Source organism: Mytilus galloprovincialis, chromosome 8 (assembly GCF_965363235.1).
Source record: "Mytilus galloprovincialis chromosome 8, xbMytGall1.hap1.1, whole genome shotgun sequence".
In the NCBI taxonomy this organism is placed as follows: Eukaryota; Metazoa; Mollusca; class Bivalvia; order Mytilida; family Mytilidae; genus Mytilus; species Mytilus galloprovincialis.
In genome coordinates this window covers 26,494,806-26,511,508 of record NC_134845.1, presented here as the reverse complement: position 1 = coordinate 26,511,508, position 16,703 = coordinate 26,494,806, and the positions used below count along the sequence as shown (strand labels likewise).

General features: G+C 29.7%; 1 protein-coding gene across 3 annotated transcripts; it reads right to left on the bottom strand.

The window, feature by feature from the left end:
• Positions 1-423: 423 nt before the first annotated feature.
• Positions 424-16,645, bottom strand: LOC143085431 (uncharacterized). Of its 3 annotated transcripts, none has more exons than XM_076261768.1 (17): positions 16,066-16,645; positions 15,023-15,148; positions 14,376-14,473; positions 13,554-13,731; positions 12,764-12,855; positions 11,397-11,526; positions 10,081-10,346; positions 9,597-9,744; positions 9,004-9,170; positions 7,184-7,244; positions 6,525-6,671; positions 6,093-6,170; positions 5,289-5,420; positions 4,785-4,993; positions 3,791-3,917; positions 2,504-2,668; positions 424-1,809 (listed from the first exon to the last, which is right to left on the bottom strand). In XM_076261768.1, exons 1-17 carry the CDS (start codon positions 16,498-16,500, stop codon positions 1,456-1,458), a joined length of 2,913 nt encoding a protein of 970 aa, XP_076117883.1. In that variant the 5' UTR covers positions 16,501-16,645; the 3' UTR covers positions 424-1,455. The 3 variants fall into 3 exon arrangements, with proteins under 3 accessions (XP_076117883.1, XP_076117884.1, XP_076117885.1); XM_076261769.1 differs by having other exon boundaries at positions 4,797-4,993; XM_076261770.1 differs by lacking the exons at positions 424-1,809; positions 2,504-2,668; positions 4,785-4,993 and adding an exon at positions 4,649-4,686 and having other exon boundaries at positions 3,833-3,917.
• Positions 16,646-16,703: the final 58 nt, after the last annotated feature.

The window sequence follows — 16,703 nt, the reverse complement described above, 5'->3', positions numbered from 1 at the left end:
TCATCACGTGAGAATAACGTTTTTCCCACGTGTGTATCACACGGGATAAACGTTTATATCACGTGTATTTTACAAACATGATATTCTCACGTGATAATCACGTTTCTATCTGCTTACGTGATATTCACGTTTCAATGTAACGTTATTATCATATGATATTTTTTTAACGTGATATTCACGTTTCAATGTAACGTTATTATCATATGACATTTTTTTAACGTGATTTAAACGTGAAAAGATTGTGTTAATTTCACATATCTTTTTTTTTATATGATTTTAACGTGTAAATATAATGTTAATTTCACATGAGGTAAAAGTTGAGTTATCTTTCACGTCTATTTTTTTTTGGGGGGGGGGGGCAGTTTCTTTAATTATAAGTTACCTTTTTTACCAATTAAAATATATATAGAAAACAAGAAAACAAAACATTTCTGATGTTTATTTCAGAGATTAACCTCATAGCTAAAAATTATTTTCTCAATCTGCAAAATAAGTCACCATATAAGTTAAGAACATACCAACATTGTTTGAAATTTGAAATATGGAAGTAAATATTCAATAATCTATTTGTAGTTCCAGTAAATCAGCCCTGTAGTTATTTTCTTGGATTGTCTCCCCTAAGTGGGATACAAATTTTCATTGACACTGTAAAACTTGTAAAAAGAGAATTTATCTTGGTTATACTAAACCAATGTATGTGTAATCATTTAAACCTTTTCATAATTTTAATCTACACATATCATGCATTCAACTTTGTTGACTGAAAACCTTTTAATATCAGCAGTTATTAATTTTTACAGAAATTAGTTCAATCACTAATATATCCCTTAAAAATCTCATCATGTTTTGACTATTAATTACAGGTATTAAGAACCATTCTCAATTGACAAAGGAAAGCATAAAGTGTTATAAATTATAAGATTGAAGCAACATAATTGTTGATCAGATTTTTCATTCCTAATAATTACATAGACACATTTTATGGGTAAAACAGAACAAGTACCTGTACTATGATATAAATTATGCCAGTACAACAATTTTTAATCATCATTTTAATTTCCTCATTTTAAAGTTTTCTTTCTATAATCAAAATATAGATAACAATACTTTAAGCAAAATTGTGAGTTGACAGGTAAAATATTAAAACCCTTAATTTCCCTCTTTTTTATATACACATAAAGTGCTTTTAATCTGAATAAACCTTTTTCTTTTTTGAAAAAAGTTCTCTTGAATGTTACTCCCATAACCGTATCTTTGTTGGAGCTTATAATTAATTAAATCATTTACAAAAAAATTAATAAATATCATTTTTTAACCATATCATAATGTTATAAATAATAGTGTAATGAATAAAATTTGTTATGAAAAAAAAATGTTTAAATATTTGCTGATTTTTTTTGAACTCACGACCCTTCTTAAGTTAACAAAAATACAAAAACAAATTTTGGTTGTTAACTATACAATATATTTGTCCTTCAAATGAGTTAATCTAAATTTATTTATCAAATAAACATCATGATTAACGTTATGCTGCAAATGTTTGATAGTTTTCTCTATCATCTCTTGTTCTACTTTGACAATTTGTTTTGTTTCTTTTATAGGGCAAAAACCTCCTATACAATCATGAATAAGATGCACATTTTGTATTAAGTTTTTCAGTGGAACTATAGTTTCCTCCGCACTAAACATGACAGCTTCTATATTCTGACATCTGTATATCACAGGCCTGCTTGTTACAATTATAGCAATCTCAATACACAATTTTCCACTTTTTATGTTAGCTAGCTGTTTAATTCTCCCAATTTTTTCCTGTAAACATTCAAATATGTTTTAAACAAGTAATCAAGTGTTGTAAGGCTAATATAAATTTGATTTAGTTAAGTGAAAATATAATATAAATTATGAAATGTCATAATTCTGGACCAAGAATGTTTATATACTTTAAAAAAATAAATAAAGAAAAGTATAATGTTATGGTGCAATTATTATTTTTTGCATAGCAATATAAGCTTATTTCTATTGTTGTCTCTTCTGTGGTCGGGTTGTTGTCTCTTTGACACATTCCCCATTTCAATTCTCAATTTTATTTGACATTTGATGATCCAATGATTAAAAGAAAAAGTCTATCCTTAGTAACAACTCATGGTCAAATGTGGATTTGACCGTAACTTTTATCCATTGAAAAAAATTGTTCCATAAAACAATTACTGTCTTTTGTTTCAGTAAATATGTGGTTTCAGTGAATATCAGTTTTTCAAAAGTCAATAAGAAATATTTACCTCATTAACAGACAGTAATTGTATAAGATCTGTCTACAACTTAGGAATAATATCAAACTTTCAGTTTAAACACTTTTTCAAAATACACACTAAATACTCATGAATTATCAATTATTAAAGTTTGCATAAATTAACAAGGGCATTCGTTGTTTTGTTAAGATGAGAAAAAAATCTTCACAATCCTATGAAAACAATGAGTTTATTTGTTTTACAAACTAATATACCTCTTCTTCCTCAAGATACAAAACATATCCTCCAAGGGTTGCTCTTTCTCCACTTTTGGTTAATGCATTACCAAAGAATTGTGTGACAGTACACTGCTCATTATAAGATGATATCGAAAGACCACAGTTGACAAAGGCTTGCAGAATTTGAAGGTCACTTAGTTTCTGAAAATATATTGTTTAATGCAACTCAATAATTTAAAACTCCATTTCATACTGAATTAAATGTGTATATCTATAGATTATATAATGTGCTGATTATTTAAAAAAACAGTATTGTAAGAAATTGTCTGTGAACTATTCTGTGTTCTATTGCACTAAAATGCATAAAAAATAAGCCTCTAATTAATTGACATCTAACATCTTTTGATTGGCTGTTGTTGTTTTCTTATCAAATAGACATGTAATTTAGTCCTGTCAATAACGTTTTTTCTATGGTTTAAAATTGAATTTAGAATTTAATTATGGGAAAAGACTGTAATATTTTTTCCAACTACAATTATAAAAAAAAATTGATGCATACTGTAACATAACTCACTACAAGGGTTAATCAGTTTGCAACACATTTTTGATGTTATTTCTCCTTAGACAGAAACAAATGTTACAGTCACTCCTCAAATAAATGAATAATGAAGTTCGAACACATTTATTTACTTTCAATTTTCTGTGTAAAGTGGAATGGCAGAGTTACATTTTATGTTGATCAGGAACCAATTATGTTCAAAAATATTTTGAGAAAATAAGTGTATTTCAGTTTGATGTAAATCTGACAAGCCTCGATCTTCTATTCTTCATATTGACACTGTAAGGAATTTTTGACATTTTAACTTTTATGACTATCAAACCATTTTAATAGTGATTTCATCATCCAACTATAAATATATAGAATAACCATGTACATTGTCTCAAAATATCAATGTTATTTGTACAAGGCTTAGAAACAGGTAGAAAGCGAGGCTGTGCCAAGCATTTCTACCTGTTTCTAGCCGAGTACAAATAACAAATTGATATTTCAAGACAATGTATGGTTATTCTTTATATACTGCAACTCTTAAAAATGTTCTGAATGAAGTATTTTGGGTAAAAAACGTCATTTCTTAATTTGAAGCGGACGACGTTAAATTTCCGCGAACCTGTATGTTTTATTGACGTCATAAATAAAACTCTACGGAAACCCATTGTCAACGTCATAAACAAGGTGATATACTGTCATGGACTGTATATGACATATGAATATACAGTCAATGCAATTTGACTCCTCAAATAGCACAGCTGCAGTATATTTACCTGTAGATTGTCTTTCTTTTCAAGTTTTGATAGGGTGAATTTCCCTTTTGTCTCGTTCCCTTTTCCCATAAATTTCTCCACAATATTAACCCTTCCAAAACTTTGGACTTGTTGACTGGCTTGAATCCTTAAATAAAAATATATTTAACAATTCAACAATTCTTACAAAGACACCTTATTAATATGGTTCTACTTAATATATGAAAAAATAAAATAAAACATTTGTTATTTGATTTTTAATGATGTGAACTAGAGCATTGGTTCAATTTCAGGAGACTCCTCATAATGGAATCATGAATAGTTCGGAGGTCCAATCAAGTCCATTTTCCTATGAAAAAATACTGATTAAAAATCATATTGATGAACCTATAAAATTAAAAAGGTCTTCCCTACAAAACAAACCAAGAAAGGAAATTTTCGTCTGAATCTTAAAAAGACATTTAGGTGGAAAAAACTGTCAAAATAGATGCAATTTTGGTATAGTCATGTTAGCGACCTCTTATATCAGTAAACCATTACTATATAACCTACTATGACAAGAATTCTTACATATACTTTTCTTAATTTGTTAATCACTTGATTCTATACAGCTTAGTTCAACTGTATTCATTCAGCTGTTTACTAAAACTGTCATTTGCTTAAATGAGATAATTCTGATAGTTCATAATAATTGATACATGATTAGACCAATTTTTAAAGAAATTTATTGCTGTAAAAACTGGACTAATTGACTTACCAACCAGTAGTGGATCCAGAACATTTCAAAAAGTCGGCAAATCATATTTTTGTGGTTCATGTAAAAATTGGTTGAAATTTTTTAACTGTCTAATTCATAGCAAAACCAAAGCATTAACTTACTAATGTAATGAAAACTTGAAATTTGACTTGGATGATACCTAAAAATGAGACATGAAACACATTTTAATCTTCATTTTAAAACAGGTTTCATATTAGAATTCTTATACGGCAAAAAATAATCAAAGCATTAACGCACGATTCTACATACCAGTTGTTGTTATCTAAGAAATAACCACCACTAATGATGTGTTCCAGAATGGCATTTCTGCTAAATTGTGCTGCTGTATCTCTACTTTTTGCCAACTGATTTTGTATAAATATTTCTGATCTAATGAGCCCATGGTTTTTTTCGAATGCATCTTCAGAGTATTCCAATAAACATCCATGTTCTTTAATATCATCAATCTACAGATATTAAATGATACACTGTATTAAATTGTATTAATTTTAACATAGAGTCTAATTACATAATATAATAATTACATTAGATGTATGTTTCACTATAATATGTAATTCTGATTGGCTAACTGCACATCACATGTTATTCCTTAAGCAATTGCATTACTCAATAAAACTTTTCATTCATGAGGCAAAATTACAATTTAAATTTTTTTTTCCCATCCATCATATCCCAATGAATATTGTTCACTGAGGACAACTAAGTTACTTTTATTAATTTATAGATACTATCTCAACTAACCAAGTGCATACACAGATGAGTCTTTTTTTTACTGGAAAGCTCTGGTATTTTCTCTTTTATTATGGCAATGTAGTTCTTTATGTCTTTATCTACAGTTTCAGTACCTTCTGTAGTGTGAATGTGTTTTGACATCTGAAAAAAAAGAAAGCAACTCAAACACATACAATATACTTTTTATGACTATAACCACATTATAGTAAGTATGATTTTATCAAAACTTATTCAAAATTTATACACCAAGTTCATTTTTTTATAAATGTATATATCAGAAAGTTGGTGAAATCTCCTTTAAAATGTATACATATCAGTAATTTCGACAGGACTGTGTCATGTGGAATTTCCTCATTGTTGAGGTCCATACATTTTTTGTCAACTTCTATGTTATTTGATATATGGTGGAGAGATGTCTCGCTGGCAATCATACCACATCTACTTCATTTTATGTTCAAAATGGTGAAGTTGAAATCATTCCTTCGTATATTTTACCGAGGCCATCACTTGTTGCTTGACCGTTATGGAATAAGGGTTTCACAGATGATATTGGATATGTTCCTTATGTTGTACAATAACCTTCCCTTTTCCTTAATTTATGAACATACAAGCTGCAAAATCAAGCTTATCTAAATATGACATATGATGATAGTTATTGAGATTATTGAACAAATATATCCTACTGAATATTTTCTGAAATATATAAGAATGCAACATTTTGATTGGTTGGTAGTCAGTCCCAATAGATATCTTATTTTCATTCCTTATCATAAAACCTTATAAAAATAATTTCCATGTTACATAGAAAATTACCATTGCTAAGGCTGATATTGCTTGTAGGTATTTCATTGGAAGACGGACATACTCCATATTAAAAAATGCCACCTGCACCTGCAATAAGTCAAAAGAAGTTGAACTGTGGACAATAAATTAGTTCAAAAATTATTTCCCTAATAAAGTACTTAGTATTTAGTTACTTAAAATTAAGCAACACTTGCTATCAAATATAAAATAACTCTAATTTATAGTTTCTTAAAAGGAATGACACAAAAATTTCTGTGAATTTGACTCCCATCTTAATTTATAAGTCCTGCCAGTGTTCTGGATAATTATAAGCTGGCTACCATGATTAAGCAAAGAGGGCTGATAGTGGCATTTACAAAATTTTACTGTAATGAACTATAAAAGTGAAAGGTTGAAACATTATAAAAAAATCAATAACAATGTATATCAAATATTTCTTACATATGTTTTAAAATCTTTTCCTTGTCGACTGTCAACATATTTAATGAATTTCCCATTCACAGGGTAAGGAAAAGAAGTCAAGTTTAAACTATTAAGATGCAGTTCTAATTTTTCTTTCTGCTGCTCTGAAAGTTTTGTCAAACATAACTGCAAAAGAAGTAAATGCACTCACTAAGATACACTTATAATTATTGAAGTATAGTAACTCAAAAGATTTAGAATTATACATACAAAAAAAATATAAAAGTATTAAATTATTTTAAAACTATAACTTTTTCACCTTAAAAACAACAACATAAAACCGATGTTTATCAAACTTTATTCAACTAATGACTAAAGAAATGTGAAAGATTTGAGAATAAATGTGTTGTCTGTCATATGTCACTTGTTGGAATGTTTTGGAAAATAAATTCAAATTCTTATAATAATAATGGTTATTATATATTAATAATTTAATTTGGGATGTAGCGCGTCTTTTAATCGGCTGACGTTATTTTCTTTTATCAACCCATAGACATACTTTAGTCATGTGATTAGATAAACATAAAAAAATGTGGTCATAGACAAAAAAAAATAATTAATATAAAACCAACAGCTAAATGTGAAAAAGTTTTGTCAAGTTGTGTTTTGTATATACCATCCAATTATTTTATATTTACCTGCACGAGATGTTTTACTAAACCCAAATACATGAAATGGAGTAATCCAGTTGGAGTGTCTCTACAAATGGAAAAATCAGTTGAACATCATTATATATAACATAGGGTATAGCATTCTACTGGGTTGTTTTTTTATTGAATATGGCAATCAATGTTTCAAAGGTTATTTAATATCTCCAAAGCCTTGTTTAAATATTTAAGGTTTATGACCCCTTAACATGTTGTTTGGATGGGCGTCTTCTCATTTATCCAACTTTTTAGCTCACCTGGCCCACACTTTAGGTACTGCTGCAGAAATTTTATTGACCTCTGGCCAAGGGAAGCTAGCTCGTTTTTCTCCCAAAATAACACAAACGGAATAATCATAAGAGAGGATGTCAATGCGACTATAAGTGGTACCTATATATTATTGTTTGAATTTTGTTCTGTTCAGTCTTTGTGTAGTAAAACGTATTCAACTTATATTTTGTCTCATTTGGATCAATTGGTCAGAAGAACAGAAAAAAACGAATGAACAGGATCTATTACACCAAAAAAGCTTTATCTCATTGACAAATCTCTTCATGAATAAAAGTGCAACTGATATTTTTCTATCCAGTTCACATTTTAATTAATGGTTAAAAAACTTTAAAATACTTTCAAATGAATAACATTACATTAACTAAATGTTAGTTGCACATTTTAACATGCTTTTCTTATTAATACTACAGAAAAATAAATTAGGGTATAATTTTCAGTCTTATTTTTCATCTATCATTCAACCCAAACTCTAATTGAAAAACCCTTTGTTCTTGATTACCTTTGATCTCATCTATCCAACTTTTTTTTTTTACCTTAACAACCTAAAATTTTAAAAAGTTGGATAAATGAAAATGAACCTTTGGATGTGTCTTTTTATTTTAAGCTATGGCATTTTCAGTTTATTTTTTACTTATGAGTAAATCATTCCAAAAAATCAATTTGTGTTGACCCTAGGTGACTTTTAAAATGTAGATATCATTGAAAAAGCTTCAAATTATCTCCCTTTGTTGCAAAAATGCCATTTTTTGGGATTAAAATTGAATTATCTTTTTTAAGTTATCGGTGACCTATATTTTTTATTGTTGTTTTCAAATAAGCTGTACATAAACTAAATAACTGTAAAATTTGAGCGATTTCTGTAATTTAGTTCTTTTTTTATTTCGATATTACCGTTTTCTCTCCTATTAGTTCAACAGAAAAAAGGACATCAACAAAAATGTATGCTTCTTCCGAAGGCAGATTGTGAGCGTAAATGAACGGTGACCCCATTTTTTTATTTCATTTTTCTATTAAGTATAAGATAAAGTTCATTTATAGAAAAATATAGAGAAATCCTGTATTAGATAAAAAAAAAAATATTTAGACCCGCGAGCCCCCTTAAGGATGTACTTAGGTGAGGTTTTGGAATTTGCGTCAAAAGTTCGAACTTTTTGGTGTTTTTCCATACAATACAATGTAAAATATTTTGCCCCATAACACCCATTTATTTTTTAATATAAGATTTATTAGCTCATGAAAGGTCATTCACCAAAATTTTAGAAGATTCTTGATTTTCTTTCTTTGGTTTTGAGACCCAAATACTATCTGAGTCAGCCTTTTCCCGCCATATTTCAAATCTAAAATATTTAAAAAAGGAGGTCCATGATTATCAATATTTTTAGCTTATTTTTATCCGGAAAGAGTGTTCTACCAGCTTATAGTATCAATTTTAACTTCTTAATTTATTAATTTTAACCTAACCTCATCTAAGTACATCCTTAAGGTACAAAGCAGAAACTTTGTTTATAAACTGTACTTACTTATGACAATTGATTATTTCCCAAAAACAATTAGTATGTTCTTTCACTCCATTTTCTTTCCTGATCTCTACCTTATTTCTTGCTATTTTTATGTGCTCTATTGTTCTTTGAGTTTTATTTGGGGTACGTTTTTCCCATTCAAAACTCAAAGGATCTGAACTATCTGCCTGAAAAATGAAATGAAACTTTTAAAGAATATCTAACAATTAAGACAATGCAAATCTAAAAACTCTCATTTGATATCCATAATATGAAATGAATCTATAACCCCAACAACAACAAAAACTAGTAGAAATCTAAAAAAGTATGTCAGGCATGTTTGAATTAACTGCTTCATCTTCAAACAGTGTAAAATAAAGCTTTTATTTCCTTCATTAATGTTATATATATTTTTCTACTTGTAAAGCGTATAACTTTAAAACTTTTTACGTGATGCCTCTAAAATTCCAAATTGATCTGTGTTTTGTGTAAATAATAAGTTTTCATAAGTTTCATGGCATTTGGTTGAGGCAAACTTAAGTTAAAAAAAAAAGCTAACAATATATATCCAGGCATAAAAATAATTCTTCCTAGTCATAAAAATACCATCTTACCATACACTTAGGACAGAACTTATTTGCGGATGGTCCCAGATGATTGCAAACAAGACTGACACAGTTGTAATCAGCAATTATACAGTTTACATCTGATGTTATCATAATGTTCTCTTTGGTCATGGCATCAAATCCTCTAATTCCAGAGCTTTTAATAAACAAATGTAAACTATTTATACAACTAATTTAATTATTATACAGAATATTATATATAAAATACACAGAATGTGTTGCTTTACAAAAAGTTTGTGTAAACTATTAATTATTGTTAATATACAAATTATTTGATAAAATATTTTACTTTCTTAAACAGTAAAACATAGTTAATCTATTAAAAAAACTGACATTTATCACATTGATTTGACATAATACTGAAGTTAGATCATGATTTACATTAATTACTTAAAATGATCACTTTAATAATTTATTTATCTGGTAACCTAAGTATCATTTTGATATACACCAGATGTTGGAAATTCTATACCTCTTTAGAGACAGGATATCATCACAAATAGGTTTAGCTATATCCAGTATAGCAACCTTGTCAGAGGTACCTAGCACCATAACATTTCTATTTCTTTGTTTATCTTTAAGTGGTATTCCTGCTAACTGTGTTTGTATGCAATGCAAGGCATCCCATCTTCTGGACTTGTTGGCAGATGTGTCATCAATAAATATGTTGATTGGTACTGTAACAACTGGAAGATTGCTGATTTTAAATGGCGAAACCTCTAGCATTAAATCTCTATCCTATAAAACATTTATAAAAAAGAATAAAATTTAAGCATAATTGGTGTTTTCATTATCATTATAACTAGAACACACCCACGAAATCGCAGGCATTCAGAGCGTAGTTTAAAGTATGTAAAGTGTTGTTGGAAGAATTTTGTAAAACATAAAGGACTGGAAAATTTCAGCAAAAATATCATAAGTCATGTTATTGGAGGGGGATAGGAGGGGTCCTGATCCAGAAATTCCGCCTTCCCTGGCTTTAAAACATGAAATCCTGAAATTCCGGGGTTAAAAAACGAAATCCTGAGGTCCCGAAATTGAAAAAAAAAGGAAATCCCGGATCCTGAAAGGGGAAATCCCGATTTTAAAAAAAACCCGATCCCTGAGTCCTGATAAAGGTCATATCCCTCCTCTTATGGGGACAGGAAAATGCTTTTTTTCTATCCCTCTTCCTTTATTTACAATATTCCCATTTTTTGGTTTTCTATCAATTTCAATATGAACATACATTTAGTATGTTATGAACATTCAAGTAAGGAGCCTGTAATTCAGTGGTTGTTGTTTGTTTATGTGTTACATATTTGTTTGTTGTTCATTTTTTTTGGGCATAAATGAGGCCTCTAGTTTTCTGGTTTGAATTGTTTTACATTGTCAGTTCGGGACCTTTTAAAGCTGAGTATGCGGTATGGGCTTTGCTTGTTGTTGAAGGTCGTACGGTAAACTATAGAATAGTTGTTAATATCTGTGTAATATTGGTCTCTTGTGGAGAGTTGTCTCAACATGGCAATCATATCTTTTTTTTTTTGTAGTCAATGAATTTTTTACATATTTTATTTAATTTTTTTATATTTTTTATCGATTTCAGTATAATTTTCAGGTAGAACCTCGCATTTTCCCCGTTTCTAAGCCTCATACAAATAAATTTCATATTTCAAGACACTATACTTATATTGTCTAAATGTCATGCTTGTCTTTCCACAAGCCACAAGATAGAAATAATAAGGCAGCAACTCTCTCGCAGCTTTTTATCAGAATATCAAATGATTAAAAATGGGGACTGCTAATTACCTGTTGAGTGCAGTTTATGTAATCTCCATTAATTTTTTTCATGAATGAAATGTTTTCAATTATTGCCAGATCCATCAATTCACATTCATCTATTGGATATTCCACCATATTTCCAGTTATCAAACAAATGCTATTTAAAAAAAAACCAACATTAATTTATTTTCTGTAGTAATCAATTATAATTGCACTATAATATGACTTTCACACTATATGTTGTGAATTTTACCTAATGCCTGCCAATCAATGCTGTCCAAACCCTTAAACCAAATCTCAGAAATCCTCAAGTGTAGTTTTGTAGAAAAATGTGATGGAAAAGTTGAACTTGGTTATCATGTGTAAAATCATACAAGTGTTTGGTAATCAGGAAGTTGTTGAGAGATGAACCTGAAAACGCATCACCCAGTACAGCTGACCTATGATAAACCCTCAAACCCAATTTCAGAATTCTTTGCATTGTAATTCCTGAAGAAAATATCAATGGGAAGGACAAAGTGATGGAAGGACAGGCGGATGGACAGACAGATGTAAATTAGTATACGCTCACCTTATTTAAAGCGGTGGTATGATTAAAATGGGGGTATAAAAAATTCTAATGCAATTATTTTGTATCAATGGTTCTGATTGGATGACAGTTAGCGTAAAATTCTCTATCTCCTTGTCTGTAATTAAGGAAGCCGACATTTTGAATTGCTGAATATATTGACATGAAATTTCTACAATAATAAGCCAAAAAACTCGCATGTTGCACCTAAAAATCTTCTTTTTATCAAATTTTATTACATTCTGAAGCGGCACAGAAGCAAGAAAACACCCGGTGTTAATGTTTGATGCCGGAGGAATACCAATGACGTCACCTAGTGTAGGGACCAAAGAAGATAACACCTTTTCGCAGAATTTTCTTTAATGAAGATTTTACACTGAAATAATGATTGAAATTTAATTATGAAATTGTTTTGCATTACAATAGAGATAACTGTATTGTATTTGAAGCTTTGCGGACGTCCATCGGTAGTTTTACTGTCGCAAATACCTGTTTACCTGTCTCCGCTCTGCGTCGCCAGGTAAACTAAATTTGCGACAGTAAAACTACCGATGGACGTCCTTAAAGCTTCAAATACAATACAGTTATCCCTTATTAAGTAACATCAAGTCTATATCTTTTTTAAATCCCCAATTAATGCCGTCAGAGATTAAAATACAATACAGTTATCTCCTAATTTATAAATTAAGTATTTTTTTTCAATAATCTGTTTAAGGACCTGTGTATTATATTACATCTGTGACTTTGACCTCAGCCAATATAATCTGAACAGTTCCGGGAATAACAAAATAACCCGGTCAATAGTCCATAATTGATAAATACTTACCCTGTACTATTTTGCCTATCATCATTATAACAATCTAATTCCTGAGGGTTAATTTTAACCAACTGCATTACAATAGTAAGACAAGATTGACCCTGAAAAATTAAAAAAATATAGTAACTTTAACATGTTTAATATACATGTACTTTTTAAGACTAACAATGATATATATATGAGTGAAATTAAAATACTATGGATTTCTTATCATGTGAACTAAGTTTAAAGTTGATTGAACCTCAACTTCATCAGAAACTACCTCGACCAAAAACTTTAACCTGAAGTAGGATGGACGGACGAACGAACAAACGAACCCACAGACCAGAAAACATAATGCCCCTCTGCTATCGTAGGTGGGTCATAAATATCAATCGCTAACCATGTGAGAGAGTAAATCAACACTCTCTTATTAGCCACTCAAAAAATGTCATTTTAATGTAAAGTATAATAAATTTATTACAGTTTCAGTTTAAAATAAGTTTTTTTTCAAAGATCAATATCAAATAGAAAATATCAATAATATCCAGCTTTAAACAGTGATCAAGTTCAAATGCTCAAGAACCAAACAAAAGTGATTTAATTTACCATCATGAGATGCAACTATTACCTTCTTCTATGGGGTAACAATTGATTCAATACTGAAGAATACATGTAGTTGTAAGTATGTGAGTGACAATATCTAATATCAAGTATTTAAATATACATGTATACGGATTGTGATTGAAAATATAGTTTTAAAGTTAATGTTTTGGTTTTTAATTTGTTTAATTGAAACTTAATGGAACAGCTGGTTTACCTCTGATATCATGGATATGAAGTTAATCACTTTTCCAATTTGGTGGCCATGTTTAACATATTCTCCCAGGTATATGCAGTCACCATTTTTTTTCTTTCCCCAATGAAAGTCTATCTCTTCTTTCCATTTTCTGCTACCTGCATGACCAGCATCTTTTGTTGGGTTTTTTTCTGGATATCTTTAAAAAATAATTTAGACATTTTAAGAAATCATATGTTTACAGCTTAGTTACTGAGACATTTGTAGCATAATCAATCCTATTATAACAAGAAACTTAATATACAAAAAAGAAGAAATATTGCTCTCCACAAAAGACCAAAATGACACAAAAATTGACAACTTTAGGTCACCGTACGACCTTCAACAATGATCAGAGCCCATACCACATAGTCAGCTATAAAAGGCCCCTAAATGACAATGTAATACAACCCAAACAAGATAACTAACGGCCTTATTTATATAAGAACAAGAATGTGTCCAAAGTACATGGATGCCTCAATCGCACTATAATTTTCCATGTTCAATGGACCGTGAAATTGGGTAAAAAATCTAATTTGCCATTAAATTAAGAAAGATCATACCCTAGGGAACATGTGTACTAAGTTTCAAGATAATTGGACTTCAGCTTCAGCCAAAACTACCTTGACCAAAAACTTTAACCTGAAGCGGGACAGACGGACAAACAGACAAACAGACAACGAACAGACCAGAAAACATAATGCCCCTCTATTATCGTAGGTGGGGCATAAAAAAGATCGATTAAATATGTAACACTGAAACACATGACAACAACTGAAATCTTAGTTTTTGATAATAATTTACCTCTTTAAAGTACATGCAGTATTAGGATTTGCAACTGCAAGACCAATTAAAGCTGATGGTTTAACTGTCCAGAACAAATTTCCATCCTTGTCTTCATTCTAGATGAAATATAAACAGTAAGTTATATTTGATTTTAAAGTATAGCATAATTTGTGACTAATCATCCAAATCTGTCTGATTAAGGATAAATTCAATATTTCTAACACAGTATTGATGTTCCTTTTTTTTTTAGCTTCATACATGTAGAATAACCATATAATGCCTCGAAATATCAATGTTATTTGTACAAGGATTAGAAACAGGTAGAAAGTGAGGATGTGTCGAGCATTTCTACCTGTTTCAAGCCAAGTACAAATAACAGATTGATATTTCGAGACAATGTATGGTTATTCTTTATATACTGCAACTCTTAGAACTGTTCTACATGAAGTATTTTGGGTAAAAACATCATTTCTTAATTTGAAGCAGACGACGCTAAATTTACGCGAACCTGTATGATTTATTGACGTCATAAATAAAACTCTACGGAAACACATTGTCAACGTCATAAACAAGGTGATATTTCTTTTACTTTTCAAATATATGATTTATTACACAATTATTTTAATACCAAAGTTTACAATTATAATATTTTATGTAAATATTACCTTTACAATCATGTTTTCCACATTTAATCCAGTAGTATTAAAATCCTTTAATTGTTTCAATGATGGAACATCAACCACTCCAACCTCTTTCAAAACAAACAAGAAATATGCTGCAATTTCATCACTCTGTCAAAAAACAATTTGAGGTTTATAAAAAAAGTTATAACAAACAATTACCTTTCAGGTATTTTTTTATTATTTAACCCTTTCCCTCCATAATGACTCTTTTTTAAGCTGTTTGACGCCACCCCCTTTACTCCATAATGACGCCTTTTGATGCCTGTGTAGTACCTCAGTTGAAACGCTTTGTTTACAAAGTGTCTGTACTAGACTTAATAAAATTTGTACCCAATATGAAATTAAGGAATATCATAGGAATATCTGACTTACATTTATTTGATGAAAAATTTGTTTTTCACAATGCATTAATAGTTTAAAGTATATTTTCAGCATTGTATTGAAAAATCCTATGCGAATCAGGTATCCCAAAAAAAAAAATTAATTGAGGAAAGGGTTAACTACATATTTTTAAATTAAAATGGCAATACTTTTAAATGTATAATACTCAATTTAAATGCATAATACTCAAAATTAATGAAGGTACATTGTATCCCAGCGACCTCAAAAAATTAAAACAGTTACTGGTTTTAAATAGAATAATAGTGTTGAAATATATATATATGTTCATACAACTGCATATAAATAAACATAAAAGGCTCTGTATTGCAGACCATACTTTGCCCATACATGTACTAGTATTGGTTTACATTTTGTACTTAATTCACAAATTGTGACTACAATCTCTTCCCTTTCATAAATGTGACCTACAGAATTATACTATTTACTGGATTTTGTGTAATTAGATTTATAGCTTTTATAATTTACAATTTAAAAAAAACATACTTTTTTCCACACACTGACATGAGGGTGAACAGAAAAAAAGGGGGAGCCAAAACGACCAGTACCTAGCAAAATCTCCAATAAACAATGACACCCACTGCTATGTGATTTTTTTTAATTGAATTATTTCTTATTAAACTTACAACTTTGTGTGTACGTGAGTTGACAAGTATACTCAGTAAATAATGGACCTTATTGTTGAAGGGAAACCAGTCGTTGTGGTCTGTGTTGCATCTAGAAATTTCTGGTTGGAAGGTATCAGTTTCTTCTTCAGAGTTACTCAAACTGTCTATAATCTCCATATCAGACGAATCCTGGCTTCCATCAATAGAATTGATACTTTCACCAGTTCTTGAACAATTGACACGATCGTCATCATCACTTTCACTGTCAGTATACTGAGTGTTTACATGTTCATGTTGTTCGACAAATTGGTCAAATTGTTTGGAAACTAAATGCTTTTTGTTTTCTAAATGTCTTTGAAAGTTGTATAATCTGTCAGTTTCGTAATGGCAGAAATCACACGAGTATCGAGTTTTCTGTGAGAAATGTGATGTATTTACCTTTTGTCGTTCCATTTTTCAATCAAAACAACCATCTATAAAAAGCCCGGGTAAAACCGAGAACCAATATTCATTTTCGGAATCCATATTTACAAGTTTTGAAACACAAAGATATTATCATCCTATATCATTAATGATTAATATATGTTGTATTAAAACAATATGTTTAATCATGACTTGATATCGATTAACGTGATTGAAATTAGAATGTACCGTGC